We start from the raw sequence: 16667 nt of genomic DNA, 5'->3' as shown, positions 1-16667 counted from the left end.
GGAAATGGAAGGCTCAATTCCAAAATGACTACAAATATTAGAAACAAGTAAATCAGTATGACATTCTGATAAGGGTACTAACCCTGGAGACACATGACCTTTGTTCAAGTTTTATTGCTAATTTTATAGCTCGTATGACCGACCTTAGGCAAGTTCTTGGGTCTCAGGTTCCTCTTCTACAAAGAGGATTTAGACTAATCTGAAGTCCCCCTGAGCTAAGCTTTCTCAACCCCTTTCCCTCCACAGCCACAGCCATAAGGTGACTTTCTTGACAAGTTTCCCTCCAGAACATAGACTGATTTCTCTACTTACTGGTGGTTAGGGATGAAAAGGGAAGCAGCAAGCGTTTCTGTGCTTGCCAGTAATGTGGCATTAGGGGAACACGGTTCAAAATCATCTGCCTGTGTCTTATTCCCACCAGTGGAAACAGGCAGAAATGCAAGATGGCCACCATTTCTCAAGCCACTTTCTGATATACAATACAGTTAGTTAAACCCAGCCTGTTGTCCACTGTAGCGGGTTCAACGGAGACCCCGATTATTTTAAACAGCGTTTATTGTATTTAATACATTATAAAATTTGAAAAATTGTAGGAAAGCCGCAGATTCAAACCAGAGCAAACTCTAACAAGTAAAATTCTGGCCCCTTTGCAAAACTGTCAGTTTAAAAACAACGTGATGTTCACATTGGCGAGGCAGACGAAAAGGTGAGACTTTGTACAAGCTATGTTTTAAACTTTCAGTCTAACAACTTTCAGACGCAATGTGCTTGTGAATGGGGTTCTGAAGTCCTGAACTGTCCCCTCTTCAAGAGAGGCTTCCAAACCTCCATCTGCAAAGGAATTCAATTCAAGGTATAAAAAAGAAAAGAAAAAGTGAGGGGAGAAAGAGAGAAAATGGATGGCTGTTTGGCAATGGAAAACGTAAGGAGATTGTGTCCTCACCGGTCATGGCTTGTTTATTGATAAGCGGGCCTCAGGAAGGCCTAGGACACTTAATGGCCATCACAGCACCAACTTCAGCTACCACATCATCATCATCATTATTATTTTTTGCATTTCCTACCTTTTGACATATATATTTATATTTATATATTTTTTACACCTTGAGGTTATTATTACTATTCCAATTGTTCCCATATGAATACAGGTATGGTCTCTATTTGATATAAATGTGTCTTTATTCGATTTTCATTCCAAGACTTGGTTTGGTGTCCCAACTGCACATGAATGTCCCTTTTTTTCTTTTCCTTTTTTTTTTCTTTTTGCATAAGAAACATGTCCATTCAGTCCAGAGGCTCCTGCTTTATTCGAATGACAGAGGGTGCACGAGATGTCCGTCTGAGCTCTCGCCTCAATACGTATTCACTGAATTGGGAAGAGTCTACCCCTCCTCCACAGGAGCCCACAATTTCAAAGCCTCTTTGCTGCAACCTCTCAAGTACCTGGAAGAGACAAAAACATATATTCAGATGGGAGGGAAATGAACCACTGGTCACTAGGAAGGAGAGGAATACTGAGGTGTCTTGTCAACATAAAACAGGGTCAGACTGCTGCCTATTTTGTTAATCTTCAGGTCCAACAGTTCTCATAAAAAGCCATAGTTGGTCTTTGCAAGTCCAGAAGCATTTACCTGTTGAGTACTGGGCTAAGTGCTGGAGAAGCAAAGAAAGACAGGCAAAAACACAGTATTTGCTAATAGGTTACATGCTGACATCAACCAATTCCAATTTTTCTGGAGGTACAGAAGCACTCAAGTAAAGCTTCATTCACATAAGTTTCCCCATTAGAATATAAACTTCTTGAGTGCAAGAAGTATCTCATCCTTCTCTGGAATCATGGATGGTCATTGCACTGATATTTTTTACCGTTTTCAAAGTTGTTCCTCTCTACAATGCTGTTGTTGTATTAATATTTTCCTTACTAGTTTATAAAAATATTTAAAACTGTCAAATTTCATAATATTGATATTATGAAACAAATTATTCTTCTATTTCTGTTTTTTTCATTGTACATCAGTCTATAAAGTTGTCTATTTCCACATTTTTAAAAATACAACAGCAGTGCATCACATTCAATACACTGTAATTTATTCACCCATTCATCAGATGATGGAGATGCCTTTCATTCCAGGGTTTTGTCACTAAGAAAGCCTCTAGAATTATTTTTGTACAAATGAGAGCTTTTCCTTTTTCTTTAATTCCTCCAAGCCTACCACTAACATTGCTGAATCAACATGCATATACTATTGAATAACTAACTCTGTATAATTCCAAATTTCTTTCCAGAACTGTTGTACTCATTCACAGGTCCACCAACAATGTATCAATCTGCCTGTTTTCTAACATTTATCATTTTCCTTTTTTGGTTGGTCAATCTGAGGGGTGTGAAATAGAATCTCAGAATTGCTTTAATTTGCATTTCTCTAATTAATCATGATTTGGAGTATTTTTTCCATAATTGCCTGTTAATATCTTTAAATTATTTATCAATTGGGAAATGCTCTATTATAAATATGAATCATTTCCTTACATATCTTAGAAATTAAAACTGTAGGGCAGCTAAGTGGCACAATGGATAGAACACCAGCCCTGAAGTCAGGAGGACTTGAGTTCAAATTTGACCTCAGATACTTAACACTTCCTAGCTGTGTGACCCTGGGGCAAGTCCTTACCCCAACTGCCTCAGCCAAAAAATAAAGAAAGAAAGAAAGAAAAGAAAAGAAATTAAAACTTTGTCAGCAAAACTTGCTGCAAATAATTTTTCCTCGTTAATTGTTTACCTTTTAAGCTTAGCTTTATTAATTTGTTTATATAAAAAACTTTTAAATTGGATATAATCAAAATTATACATTTTATGTTCTGTGATTTTCTCTGCTCTTTGTTTATCATATTTCTTCTATTCATATTTGTGACCCATTTTCCTACTTTGCTTAAAATGTGACTTTTTATATCTAGGTCATGTATCCATTTGGAGCTTATCTTGATATAAAGTTCAAGGTATTGGTCTAAATCTAGTTCCTTTCATACTGTTCCCATTTTTTCCAAGCAGTTTTTGTTAAATTTTTTATTGTCCAGTTGTTTCAGTCACATTTGACTCTTTATCATCCCAAATGGGGTTTTCCTGGCAAAGATACTGGAGTGGTTTGCCATTTCCTTCTCCAGCTCACATTACAGATGAGGAAACCGAGGCAAACAGAGTTAAGTGACAGTAACTATCTGAGACCAGATTTGAAGGCAGGCAGATGAAACTTCCTGACTCCAGGCCTAGTGCTCTGTGTTCTATGGCACTACCTAGCTGTCCTTTTGTTATATATAGTAAGTCCTAATTCCAGAAGTTGGAGTCTTTGTGTTTATCAAACACTAGGATACTACTAATACATTTGCTTCTGTATGTGGTGAATCTAAGCTGTTGCAATGATTAATCTATTTTTTTTAACCAATATATCAGCTGTGTAATAGATTTTAAGATTTGGCATAGTGAGATCTCCTTAATCCCTCCCCCCCTTTCATCATCATCATTATTATTGTTGTTGTTATTATTGAGATTTTTGGCCTTTTGGGCCTCCATTGGAATTTTGTAAATTTTCCCCCTAATTCTATAAAGTACTTCTTTGGTACTTTGAATGGTTTGACATTGAATAAGTAATTTAACTATATTTTCATTTTTATTGACGCCTACCTAAGAACAACAACAATTATTTAGGCCACTACTTCTGTAAATAATGGTTTGCAGTTGCATTTATACAATTCTTATATATTTCTTGATAGGTAGATTCCTAATTATTTTATATAGTTTATTTATATTAAATGAAATTTTTCTTTTTATCTCTTCCCACTGGGTTTTGCTGGTATTATAAAGAAATACTAATGATGTAGATGAATGATTTATATTCTGCTAAAGTTACTAATTAGTTCATTTAATTTATAATTGCCTCTCTAGGGTCATTTGCAAAGAGTATAATAATTTTTTAATAATAGCTTTATATTTTCAAAATACATGAAAAGATAATTTTCAACATTCACCCTTGCAAAACTTTGTGTTCCAAATTTTTCTCCCTCTCTTCCCCTAGACAGTATATAATCTGTGTTATACATCTGCAATTCTACTATACATATTTCCATATTTATCATGCTAAACAAGAAAAATCAGATCAAAAAGGGGGGGGGGGGGAAGAGAAAGAAAACAAAAAGCAAGCAAACAACAAAAAAAGGTGAAAAAATTATGCTGTGAACCATATTCAGTCCCCACAGCCTTCCTTCTGGATGCAGATGGGTCTCTCTATCACAAATTTATTGGAATTGGCCTGAATCACACTATTATTGAAAAGAGCCACGTCCATCAGAATTGATCATAACATAATCTTGTAACAGTATACATGGTTCTCTTGGTTCTACACTTCACTTAGCATCAGTTCACGTAACTATTTCCAGGCCTTTCTGAAATTATCCTGCTGATTGTTTCTGATAGAATAATGCTGTTCCATAACATTCATATACCATAACTTATTTAGCCATTCCACAACGGAATGATAGGAATCCACTCAACTTCCAGTGCCTTGCCATTACAAAAAATGGCTGCTATAAACATTTTTGCTCATGTAGGTCCTTTTCCCTTTTTTTTAATGATCTTTTTGGAATCAGTAGAGACACCGCTAGATCAAAAGGCAGTTTGATAGTCTTTGGAAATAGTTTCAAATTGCTCTCCAGAATGGTTGGATCACTTTACTACTCCACCAACAATCTATTAGTAACCCAGTTTTCCCACATCTCCTCCAACATCATTATTAAAAAGTAATAATTTTGTTTCTTCTTTTCTATTCTTATTCCCTCAGTTTCTTTTTCTTCTTATAGCCAGTATTAATAGTACTATGTCAAACAGAAATGGTGGCAGGGGACATCTTTGTTTCACCCCTAACTTTTTTTGAAAAATCTAGTTTATCACTATTATATATGATGGTAGCTAGTAACTTTTTAAAGAAAAGGTTCATTTATTCTCATGTTTCCTACTATTAAAACATATGCATACAAATGGCTGTTTTATTTTGTCAAAAGCTTCTCTGCTTCTATTCATATAATTTTTGTTGATTTTGATATTAATATGGTTAATTAAGCTTATGGATTTTCCAATATTGAACCAATCTTGCATTCTTGTTGTAATTCCAACATGATTATAGTTATTATATATTATTTTAGCCTATTACTATTTTATTTAAACATTTGTAGTGATGTTCATTAGGGAGATTGATTGGCAGTTTTCTTTTTTGATTTTTACTCTTCATGGTTTATGTATCAAGATCATATTTGTGTCACAGAAAGAATTTGGTAGGATCCTTTCTTTTATTATTTTTTTCCAAACAGTTTATATAATCTTGGAATTAAAATATTTTTGAATGTTTGATATAATGCACTTGTATTGCAATCTGTTCCTGAAGTGTTTTTCCTCTTTCAAATCCATTGTTCAATTTCTTCCTTTAAAGTTGAATTATTTAAATTATTCACTTCTTGTTCTGTTATTTTGGGTATCACATTTTTATAAATATTAATTTATTTCATTTAAGTTGTCAGTTTTATTGGCATAGACTTGGGCAAAACTGTTTCTAATAATAGCCTTCATTCTTCACTTGTGAATTCTCCTTTTTCATTTCTGATATTGATAAAAATTAGCTCACGCTAAAAGTGATTCAGTTCTCATCTACATAAACTAAACTATTTAAATCTGCATAACTTTTACTTGCTGCATTCAATAAACTGAATACTTGGTGATCTGAATATGAATGCTGACCTTTATGTCTGGCTAATCCATTTCAGAGTAGATGATTTCCTGCAACATGCTAAAGGAATCAAAATGAAAGCTTTAAGGAAAAGTGCCTAGCATCGACAGGAAAGTAATCTCTCTATGAGACTTGACTAATGGGCTTTTGCCAAAAAAGTTTCTTTGACATTATTTGGAAAACATCCTCAAAGGCCCAGAAAAATTTTGGAAAAGCCCTTCAGCCTGGCAGCCTCTGTCTTCTGCAAGATCACGGCAATGGAATCGTGACTAAGATGGTCCCCAATGCTGACAGGCCTGACGATCACATTGTCATGAATTAGAATGGCACATGATTAGTCAGCCTCCAAATTAAGCCTGAGAGGCTGGGCTCTCCAACCTCGACTGCTTACAGGCCGCTCTACTTCCCACAATGCCCCCAGTTCTCACTGCCAAGAAACAACACCTGGGTGACTTGTATTTGATTCAGACTTTCCCACTGTGATTTTCTGGAGGTGAAGCAGCTGGGCTTGTGGCTCACAGGGCCTGTGGTGGAGACCAGGAGGAAACCCTCACCTTCCTGTTCTAACTAGAATAATCTGGTGAACCTGCCTTGCAACTGGATTTAAGCCACTGACTCACTGGGCTGGGAGAGGGGCCAAAGGTTCAGCAGGACTCGATGGACATAAAGGGACGGCTCCATTTCTTCCTTGAGGGAGGGAGTGGAGCAGGGAGGGGAAGAAGAAAAACTTCAGAGGTTCAGGGAGAAGACTGCAATCCGCTGTCCCGTGGTGCCCACCTGTGCAAAGACATTCAGGGGGTGTTTTCTGAAGGGCCATTTTCTGCTTTGGGAATGATCTACTTCAGATTTTTCAGATTCTGTAACACAAGGGAGTCTCTCTGCTATGGGCAGAGCCAAGTGTCAGAGGGTTAAGGGACTTCGAAGGAAGCTAGCTTAATTAATATTTTGCATAATTAATCCTGAACAAGAGCTGAAACCATTTATTCCTCCTAACTTCCACAAGTGATTTTAGCCACGGATCCAAGCGAACTGGCACAGCTGAGCTGATAAAGTACTGGTATGAGTTTTGAGTTCTGCTTTTATCTCTAATTATATAAGCTTAGATACATCATTTAACCTCTTTTTTGTGACCTAGTTTCTTTCTGTAAAATGGTGATAAGAGATACCTACCTACCTTATAGAGATAAAGGCATGTATAAACTTTGAGATATTTACAGGAGTAACACTGTATCCAATTTTAGAAAACATTTATCAACTATTATTAATTACTGGGGATCCAAATTTGAAACAAACCAAAGCAAGGATCTCATAATCTGATAAGCTTTGAATAAATCATTGTCAGATAGAATAGCCTTCTTAAACCAATGTCTGAAACACAGCTTACCTGAACTGAGTTGAGGTGACAATATCCATTCAGTGGAAATCTGATGACATGCGTTGAGTCGTGATTCCAACCTGCGTTGACTGAATTACACATCACATCTCCAATTTCTGGGAACACCTCTTCTATCAAAGATTTATCACCACTGAGTGTAATCCTCTCTCCAAGGTCTGGGGCAACTCGTACCACTAAGCACTCACAGGGTCTAGAAAAGCGGCCATTTTCTCGATCTTGTTTCCATCTTTCCATCTCCATTAACATGGGCTGGAGCTGAAAGTACTTTGCCTCTTCATATAACAAAGTATAGTCCTGGGAAAGAAGAGAAGGGTTTGGGGAAGAGGTGTTTCATTGTGCTAAACTATAATAAACAGTCTGGCAAATAGAGCATTAAAAAAACAAAACAAAAAAACCTGCCTCTGTGTTTAAAAAAAAAAAAAAAATTTTTTTTTGACTTTTTTTGTGCATTTTTTTACTAGATTTTTAAATGAAATCAACTACATTTTTTTTTTCTTACTTGAAGTTTGTAAAGACTGAATAATTTCATGCAATCCAGAGTTAGCCTGCACAAAGTCTGTGCCGTATAATGAAAAGGTCAGCGCCTTTGGGGTAGTTCATTTTCTTAATGGAAGGTAGGAAAACCTGTTTTAGCATGTAAAGAATTTAGGAAAGAGAGATTTTACAGATATATAGATGTGTTCTGTTTTAAGAAAACTCAAATATATTAGAATGTATAAAACCAATATATTTGAGGAGAGTTTTCAATTTAATAAGCCCTTTTGTGCATTTTAAGTTTGTTTAGACTGACAGAAATATGATTTATGTTCAAACTTTGGAGAAAAACCTATTGTGTAAAGTGAGGCACACCTGTAGGAAGAGATCTACTTTGCCATTCTTAATGAGCTCCGCAGAAAGCCTGTGCCTCTTGCCAACTCAGCGGTGGTGTGGCAAAATAATGAGATCACTCAACTGACAGGTCAGAACAATATCAGGTCTCTTCTCCATGTGAGCACAAGGCAGGCAAACATGTATGGGGAGGGGTGGAGGGAAAAGGGGAAAGGAATTCTCAAGTGTTTGTGAAAAGGAAGCCATTTAGATTTTTTGCATAATTCTGTCTCCTGGAAAAAAAAAAAAAAGATTGATACTGAGTTTAAAAATTCTTCTAGCACACAGGTATTAATTAAAAATCAGCACCCCAGGAGAGAAGGCTTATAGAGGCGAAAAAAGAATGAGAAGGGAGAGGACAAACAAGGTCAATATTGTGTTTGATGGTCGCTATAGCCACAATCATCATGGGGTAGGGGATGAGAGACAGCTTGCCCAGGCATGTTCATGGTGAAAGTTTCCACCTTCTGGCACAGTCCACGCAATGGGCTGGTGCTGCCAAGTGAGGACGATTGAAATCTTTTTGGCCCAAGTGTCGATCATCAAAAAGGTCTTTGTTATTTGGCATAGCAATGCTGTAGTGTAAGGAGGAACGGATGGAAATGAGTGAACCATTTTTATTTTATTTTCAATTTGCCCTTTTGCTTTTGACTCAACCAGAAGCAGAATTAGCCCCAGGGCATTAAAGGTAATGTGGTTCCAGGAAAGTACCAAAGAGCTCCAGAATTCTACTTGCCTGATTTTAAGTCATAAAGTAAGAGTTATATGAAATAAGAAACTTTTATCAACTAAAAGGTGGAGGAAGGTGTCAGTCTTAAAATGGACACGAATGGTAGCAGTAACTTTTATTTCTTCTCTTGCCCAGTCATTTCTCAACCAAAATACTTTTAATTACTATACCCTTTCTCCAAATGACATGACTTGCAGAACTTTCACCAGTCTGGTTGCCTTTTTTTCTGAACCAATTTAGTTTGTCAGTGTTCCTCTTGTAATAAAGCGCCCACAAAATCATTTATAGCAGGGTTTTTTTTGTGTGTGTTAGCAAAACCATGGAAGTAAAATGGGAGCCTATTATTTGGATAATGGATGAACAAATTGTGGGATATGAATACATTGGAGTATTACACCCTAAGAAATGATGAAAATGAACAGTTCAGAATTGAATGAATGAATGCATAAACATTTACTAAGGGCTTATTCTGTTCACAGCACTGGAATATAGATAGAAAAGTAAGCTGACTCTCTTTTCCCAAGAGTTCACTTCTATTGGGAGTGACATCACATATAGGTTTCAGTTACAAATCAGATAACTGGAAGTGCTGCCCCTCCCGTGCTCTTGGGCTTACCTACCATTCATAAGATTTGTATGAACTTAAGCAGAGCAAACAGAACCAAGAGAACATTTTGCACAAAGACCACAAAAATGTACATGGAACACTGATCAATGCGAGGCCCTAACCTGCCTGCTGCAGATTGACGGTGCCATAGGCATGGATTAATGGATGGGGCCAATGGTTTTGCTGGTTTTGCATCACTAGAACTTCTCTGTTGGGAAGTGGAAGTGATATTGACCAAAAAACTATCAATAAAACATTTTTAAAAAAACACCCAGGCATGAACAGGATAGTGGCACATGACATTGGGGGCACTGGGGTTGGTAATATTCTGAGCTGAGCCAAGATAAGGCAACAAGCAGGATTCTAAGTCAGGTGCTAGGAGAAAGGGCATCCATCATCTGTCCAGATGGATCTGTATGAACTGCCTGGAGCCTGGGCTTCCCTGTTTTAGTGACCACTTTCTCTTTTATGATAACAATCAAGTATTGCGCTGGATAAACTCCCTAACTGAAAAAGATTGTGGCTATCAAAAAATATATAGAAATTGAAAGCCAGAAGTGAAGACACACATTTCTACTAGTTTTTTCCTGTTTCTGTGAGATTTAATTTCATGGTATGGTATGGGGGACTCAGATGATAGCCCTTTGAAAAGGTCATGTTTTTCTAGATAGAATCTTAGGGAAAGAAACCTGGAAGTTCATCCAGCCCTATCTCATATAGGAATCCCATCTCTAATATATCCCCAGGAGGTGTTCATTCAGCCTCTACTTCAACATTTTTATTGATGAGAAGCTTATTACTTCCAAATTAAATTCAACAAACATAAGAACCTAAACTATAGTATACTTAAAGCTCTCTCTCTGTGAAATACATACATACACACACACACACAAATACACTATGCTGAATATCTAGAAAGACAGATAAAACATGATTCCTGCTTTCAAGCTAATGGAGCATCTAAAATATATGTACCGCCCTCACCCCTCCATGTATGTAATGTACCACACACATATATCTACAATTAGAGAACAAAATGGAATGTGATAAATGCATAAACACTCAAAATGCTCGGAGAATTTAGAGGCAAGGACACAAGGAAGACCATTTCATTTCTGGACAGACTTAATTGCTAAAAATTCTTTCTCATTTTAGGCCAGAGTCTGCTTTTCCTTTAACTTTTATCCAATAGTTTTAGTTCTAGTAGTTCTAGTCTTGTTTAGTTGATTAGTTGTGTCCATGTGATCCCATCTGGGGTTTTCTTGACAGAGATACTGGAGTGGTTTGGCATTTCCTTTTGAGGCTCATTTTAAGTTTGAAGTAACTGAGGCAGACAGAGTTAAGTGACTTGCCCAGATAGCAAGTGTCTGAGGCTGGTTTTGAGAGGAGATCCTCCTGACTCCAGCCTGGCATTCTAAGCAGTGCCTCAAATGATGTGGGAGACTCACATACCTTTCTGTAGCTACACAAAACAAATCTAATCTTTTAACCCTACAATGGCTAATACAATATTGAATAGTAGTTGTGATAGTGGGCAATCTTGTTTCATTCCTGATTTTACTGGGAAGGGTTCCAGTTTTTCCCCATTACATATGATGCTTACTCAAGTGTTTTTATTAGAAATGGATGATGGATTTTATTAAATGCTTTTTTTTGCATCTATTGAGATGATCATATGGTTTTTGTTAATTTGGTTTTTGATATAGTCAATTATGCTAATAATTTTCCTAATACTGAACCAGCCCTGCATTCCTGGTATAAATCCTACTTGGTCATAGTGTATTATCCTGGGGATGATTTTCTGTAATCTTTTTGCTAATATTTTATTTAAGATTTTAGCATCAATATTCATTAGGGAGATTGGTCTATAATTTTCTTTCTCTGTTTTCAGCCTACCTGGTTTAGGTATCAGTACCATATCTGTGTCATAAAAGAAATTTGGTAGGACTCCTTCAAACCTTAATTTTTCAAATAGTTTATATAACATTGGAGTTAATTGTTCTTTAAATGTTTGGTAGAATTCACATGTAATCCATCTGGTCCTAGGGATTTTTTCTTAGAGTTGATTAATAGCTTTTTCTATTCTTTTTCTAAAATGGGACTATTTAACCAATTTACTTCCTGTTAATCTGAACAACCTATATTTTTGAAGGTATTCATCCATTTCATTTATGTTATCAAATTTACTGGCATAAAGTTGGGCAAAGTAACTCCTAATAACTGTTCTAATGTCCTTTTCATTAGTGGCAAGTTCTCCCTTTTCATTTTTAAGACTAATAATTTGATTTTCCTCTTTCCTTTTTCTAATCAAATTTACCAAGGGTTTATCTATTTTGTTGGTTTTTTCATGGAACCAAGTATTAGTTTTATTTATTAATTCAATAGTTTTCTTACTTTTAATTTTATTTTTAGAATTTCAAGTTTAGTGTTTGATTGGGGGTTTTAAATTTGCTCTTTTTCTAGCTTTTTTAGTTGCAAGCCTAATTCATTGATTTTTTCTTTCTCTATTTTATACAAGTAGGCCTCTAGAGATATAAAATGTCCCCTTATTACCAAAAAAGCTTTAATAATAAAAAAAGAAACATACTATACTATATATAATGTGACCCTGGGGACAGTGCTCTTAGCCCATATCTAAAACCCTAAGTTGTAGAACAGTTGTGAACCCGTTTTATAGAAACAGTTTTCTCAGTAGGTTCTCCCTAAACCAATGAAATAACAGATACAGTCTAAAAAATTTTAATGTAATGGAATATCATGATGTCATAAATAATGACACTAAACTGCTAGTATGGAGGAAATTGTATGTGATAATATGTGAAATCAGTTGATCTAGAAGGGACCAACATTGATTATAATAACTCTATGTTACAACTAATTGCATATATCAAAGGTCTTTGTCTCCTAGTAATAGCAGCATGTGGGATAAGTTCAGGCAATCTCTGATCTCTAGCCTTCTTGTATATGCTTTGTTTTTCATATGTTTTCACCATCAGAATGTAAACTTCTTAGAAGCAGGGTCTGTTTTAGTCTTTCTTTGTATCTCTGCTTAGCCCCAGCACAAAGAAAAACCACTGCTTACAGGGACAAGTGATTTTGTCACTGTGGGAAATTCTTCTGCTGATACAGACTACAATTCACTTGTCACTCAAGTGAGTCTTTGGGAGCTTTCTGAAGTTTAGAGAGGTTGGAGAGGTAGTAAGTGACAGAGATGGAATATGAGTACTGAATTTGGGTATAATATTCTAATCTAGCCATTATAACATTTTCATTTCTCAGTACAATTACATAAAAAGACAAGAAAGAAAGAAGGAAGGAAAACAAGCCAAAAGTAGTGGCACTTTGGGGAGGCTTGGCAAGGAATCATATTGATCAAGTATTTGTAAATTTGTTTGGTTCTGTTTTTTTTAAAAAGGTTAAAGGTCTTATGGATGATTTTACCCTTTTATACACACACACACACACACACACACACACACACACACACGATTTTTTTGTTGACAGTTATTGATAAGTTTTTCATGGAAATGAGTCTATAATATGGAAATATGTTTAAAGTGATTGTATATGTATAACCTATATCAGATTGCTTGCTGTTTTGAGGATGGAAAAAAGGGAGGGAGGGAGAAAAAAACTGGAACTCAAAATCTTAGAAAAATTAATATTGAAAACTATCTTTACATGTAATTAGAAAAATAAAATACTATTCAGATTTTTTTTTAAAAGGGAGTAATAAAAAGAAAAATGAGTTGTTTGTCATGATTTGCTCTTAGAGAACTCATAGCATCTCTAGGCAATGGGGAAGGAGTCAGTAAAGATGTGAGCTCTGAAATTTCAATATGAAGATGGAATCAGATGGGTTTCCCTCCACCCTGCTGTCATATGTTGACATTATTCTAGTCTCTCAAATCAATGGCTTCTCTCTCTTCTTAGTTTATTTAAATTGCTGGGAAGAGTGTAAAAATAAAACCTCTTTTTCATAACTGTGACACTTTGGAGGCCAGGCCTCCATTCCTCAGGACATTAAGTCTAGCATTCACCATTATTATAGTTATAGTTAAAAACTTCTCTATCATGTTTATCCTTGGTTAGTAACTCATACCATTTTCTAAACACATTGTTCAAATTAGAGTTTTATTAGAGAATTTCCCTGTATAACCACTTTGGTTTCTTTAGATGGCTGTCCTACTTCTTCCTCTTGAGGATCATCTGTGATTATATTATTAGAATTTCATTTTTAGTGCTTTCCTTTACTGAGTCATGTTTTTTGGTCATGAGATGATACACATTATTCCTTTGGACTTTTGAAAATATGTTTCCTCAGAATTCTAGGTACAACTACTTCTTTCCAAGGCTCGAGCTCCTATTACATCACTGACTAGTTCTTTCTCCTTTCTGATTAAAATTAAGTCTGACTTAGCAGGGCCTCTTCTTGTTTCTCCTAACTTTTGAGAAGTGAGATAGTCCATGAGATTAAGCAAACAATTTATTAGAAAGCCTGACTTATCAGGAGATTTCCAACAGATGTTTTTTTGTGGCTAATCAAATATTCTTCTATTATCTTTACCCTAAAAGTTTACTACTCCTTTGAACTTTACACACTTGGAAGTGTACTCTGTCCCTGTGTTCCCTTCTACTAATTGGGTAGTTCCAACTTCTACAATTTCCATTAAAATTTTTTAAATTCAATTTTATTTTATTTTGAGATTTCACTTCCTCCCCCTTCCCCTAAGTAGATAAAGCAAGAAAAACAAAACACATTACAGATATGTATAATCAAGTAAAACAAATTCCCCCATTGAACATGTCCAAAAAAAAAAGCCTCAATTTGTATTCTCTACATCACCTCTATGTGAAGGTGGGTAGCACATTTCCTCAAGAGCCTTCTGGACTCCTGTTCTTTGTTGATCAAAGTTCTAAAGTCTTTCAAAGTTATTTGTCTTTACAATGTCAAATTTATTATTGCATAAATTACAGAACTGTCATTTTAAGGAAAATATCCAGGTCAGCCATGTCTTTATTCTTCTTCATGTTTCACTCCAGAGAACAGGTAATTTCCCTCCTTGCTTCCTGCTTCTACTCCCTACCCTTCCTTTCTATCACCCTCTTTTTCAGCTTCTTTTTATGTGTTGTCTTCATTAGAATAATATAAGATTGTCTTTCTGCTTGCATTTGTAGTCCAAGCACTTGGCACAGAGTTTGGAATATATTATTTGCTTAACAAATGCTAATTGATTTGACCACAGTCTCTATCTGTTCCTTTATCCAATTAAAGACTATGATGTTATTCTGAACATACATGTAATCACTGAACCTTAGTTCACTTCACACCTGGATATTTTAATATGCAGACCAGAGAATATATTAATCCCAAAACAAGATTTCTTAACCTTTTTTTCTGTTATGTAATCTTTTGATAGTCTGTTAAAGCTTTTGGATACTTTCTTAGGATAACTGTGTAAACACATTAAAAAAAAATTCATTGGATTGCAAAAGAAACCTACTATATATGAAATATAGTTGTCAAAATGTTAAAGAAAAAAAAAATTTCATGGACCTCAGATTGAAAACTCCTAGTCTAGAGTATTATTTTTCAAAATGAAGTCTTGGTTCTATAATAGTTAAGGTAAGGCTCATAAAGGAAAAAAACAAAAACAAAAAACAAAAAAAGAAAAAACAAAACAAAACAAATAAACCTCCCCCCCAAAAAAAACCAAAACAAAAACAAGTACTTAGAAGGATTAAGACCTTAAAGAATAAAAAATTAAGTAGAAAATACTAAGAAAAAAGAGGGGGAAATGTGAAATTTATTTACATTCTAGATATCTATATAGAAAAGTTTGGGAATGAATAGTCTTCAAAGACATTTCCAAATTTTCCAAAGACATTTAATGATTAAAAAAAAAGAACAAATGGTGATTGCTTAAATTGTACCTTTGAAGATTATTCGGATTGCTAATTAGGAATTTGGCTCAGGTATAAATTTTACAGAAACGAAATATGAAGGGACAATGGATGATTTATAGACAACAGACATTGTACTTTACAGATTTAATACACTTAATAAATTATTATAGTATTAAATATAAGGAAATCAAAGTAGGTAATAAAAAACCTCCCTTTTTGCCACACACCAGCATAATATAATCCCTCCACACCCCAAATTCCTTGTCCCTTTGTCAATGTCAGGAGCCATGAGTGACAAGGAGAAAGTACTTCTTACAATGTTTAACAGGGAAGGGCGAAAAATAAGATTTTTTTTTCTGAACTCAAAATTATCTTGATTATCTAAGAAATATTACTATCTCAACTATTTTTGTTTAGTGGCCTAGAATTTCTCTCATTCTCAATTTCCTTCTGGAAGTATTCAACAACAACAACAACAACATCATCATCATCATCATCATCACCATCAGTATTTTTATAGTGTTTTAAAGTATGCATAGCAATATACATAAGTTATCTCATTTGATTCTGGGAGGTGAGTGCTATTATTATGCCCATTTTACAGCTGAGGAAATAGAGAGCTTAAGTGACTTGTCCAGATTCATCTAGCTAGTAAACATGTGAGGTAAGATTTGAATGTAGTTCTTCCAGGTTGTTGCACCAGAGAGCAGCCAGAAGATATATTGTAATTTAATGCTATTAACTCATAGTTGAGAAGAAAACTATTTCAAGGATTAGGTTTTATGTTATTTAAAAATAAAACAAAACATAGACTATAGATAAGTTCTAAGCCAACTTAAAAGATGTCTGTACAAAAAAAGAGTGAATAATGGTCTAGAAAGGTCTTAGAATAGGGCTCATATCTGGATGAGGAGGTCCTACTTCTAAATAGATAATCTGGATTCTAAAAATCTCCAGTTAGAGAGATTCCTCTGGGAAAATGTTTTCTTTCCAGGGCTTAACTGTTATCAGCAAGTTCTCCTTAGGCAATATCTAATTTAAATTCTTCTTTGTAACTTAAATTCACTTTTTCTTATTCACTTCTGAGTAAAAAAAAGAGATAGGACCTTCCAGTAAATAATTTCATAATGCTAAAGGTATCTTTCAGCCTTCTGTTGAAGCTACATAATTCCTATTTATTTCCTCTCCTTGTAGAACCTGTTTTATTCCCTGAAATTACCTTATGGGCCACTAGATACCAAGTTTTCCATATTTTTGTTAGGTCTACAGAGTTCTAAATAGTAATAAACAAGTCTAGTGCTAAATTTACATCAACTAGTCATTTCCCTCTCAATTCTTTCTACCTCTTCTTCAATATCAGGAGGTAAAATGGCTCTTCTGAGCAATACC

The 16667-nt window shown here is 35.1% G+C and overlaps 1 protein-coding gene across 3 annotated transcripts in view; it reads right to left on the bottom strand.

Annotated features, from left to right (window-relative positions):
• Positions 1-1093: 1093 nt before the first annotated feature.
• KCTD1 (potassium channel tetramerization domain containing 1) overlaps positions 1094-16667 on the bottom strand; it is a 244298-nt gene continuing 228724 nt past the window's right edge. For 2 of the 3 annotated variants that reach the window (XM_031946494.1, XM_003759988.4), the window contains exons 4-5: positions 7156-7461; positions 1094-1443 (exon numbers count right to left, since the gene is read on the bottom strand). In XM_031946494.1, coding sequence (XP_031802354.1) covers positions 1285-1443; positions 7156-7461 — 465 coding nt within the window. In that variant the 3' untranslated portion in view covers positions 1094-1284. The remainder of the gene's footprint in view (positions 1444-7155; positions 7462-16667) is intronic. The other variant, XM_031946495.1, reaches the window with a different exon arrangement.

This window comes from Sarcophilus harrisii, chromosome 1 (assembly GCF_902635505.1).
Source record: "Sarcophilus harrisii chromosome 1, mSarHar1.11, whole genome shotgun sequence".
NCBI classification, from domain to species: Eukaryota; Metazoa; Chordata; class Mammalia; order Dasyuromorphia; family Dasyuridae; genus Sarcophilus; species Sarcophilus harrisii.
Note: the sequence above shows the minus strand (reverse complement) of the source record. Positions and strands in the feature narration are given on the sequence as shown.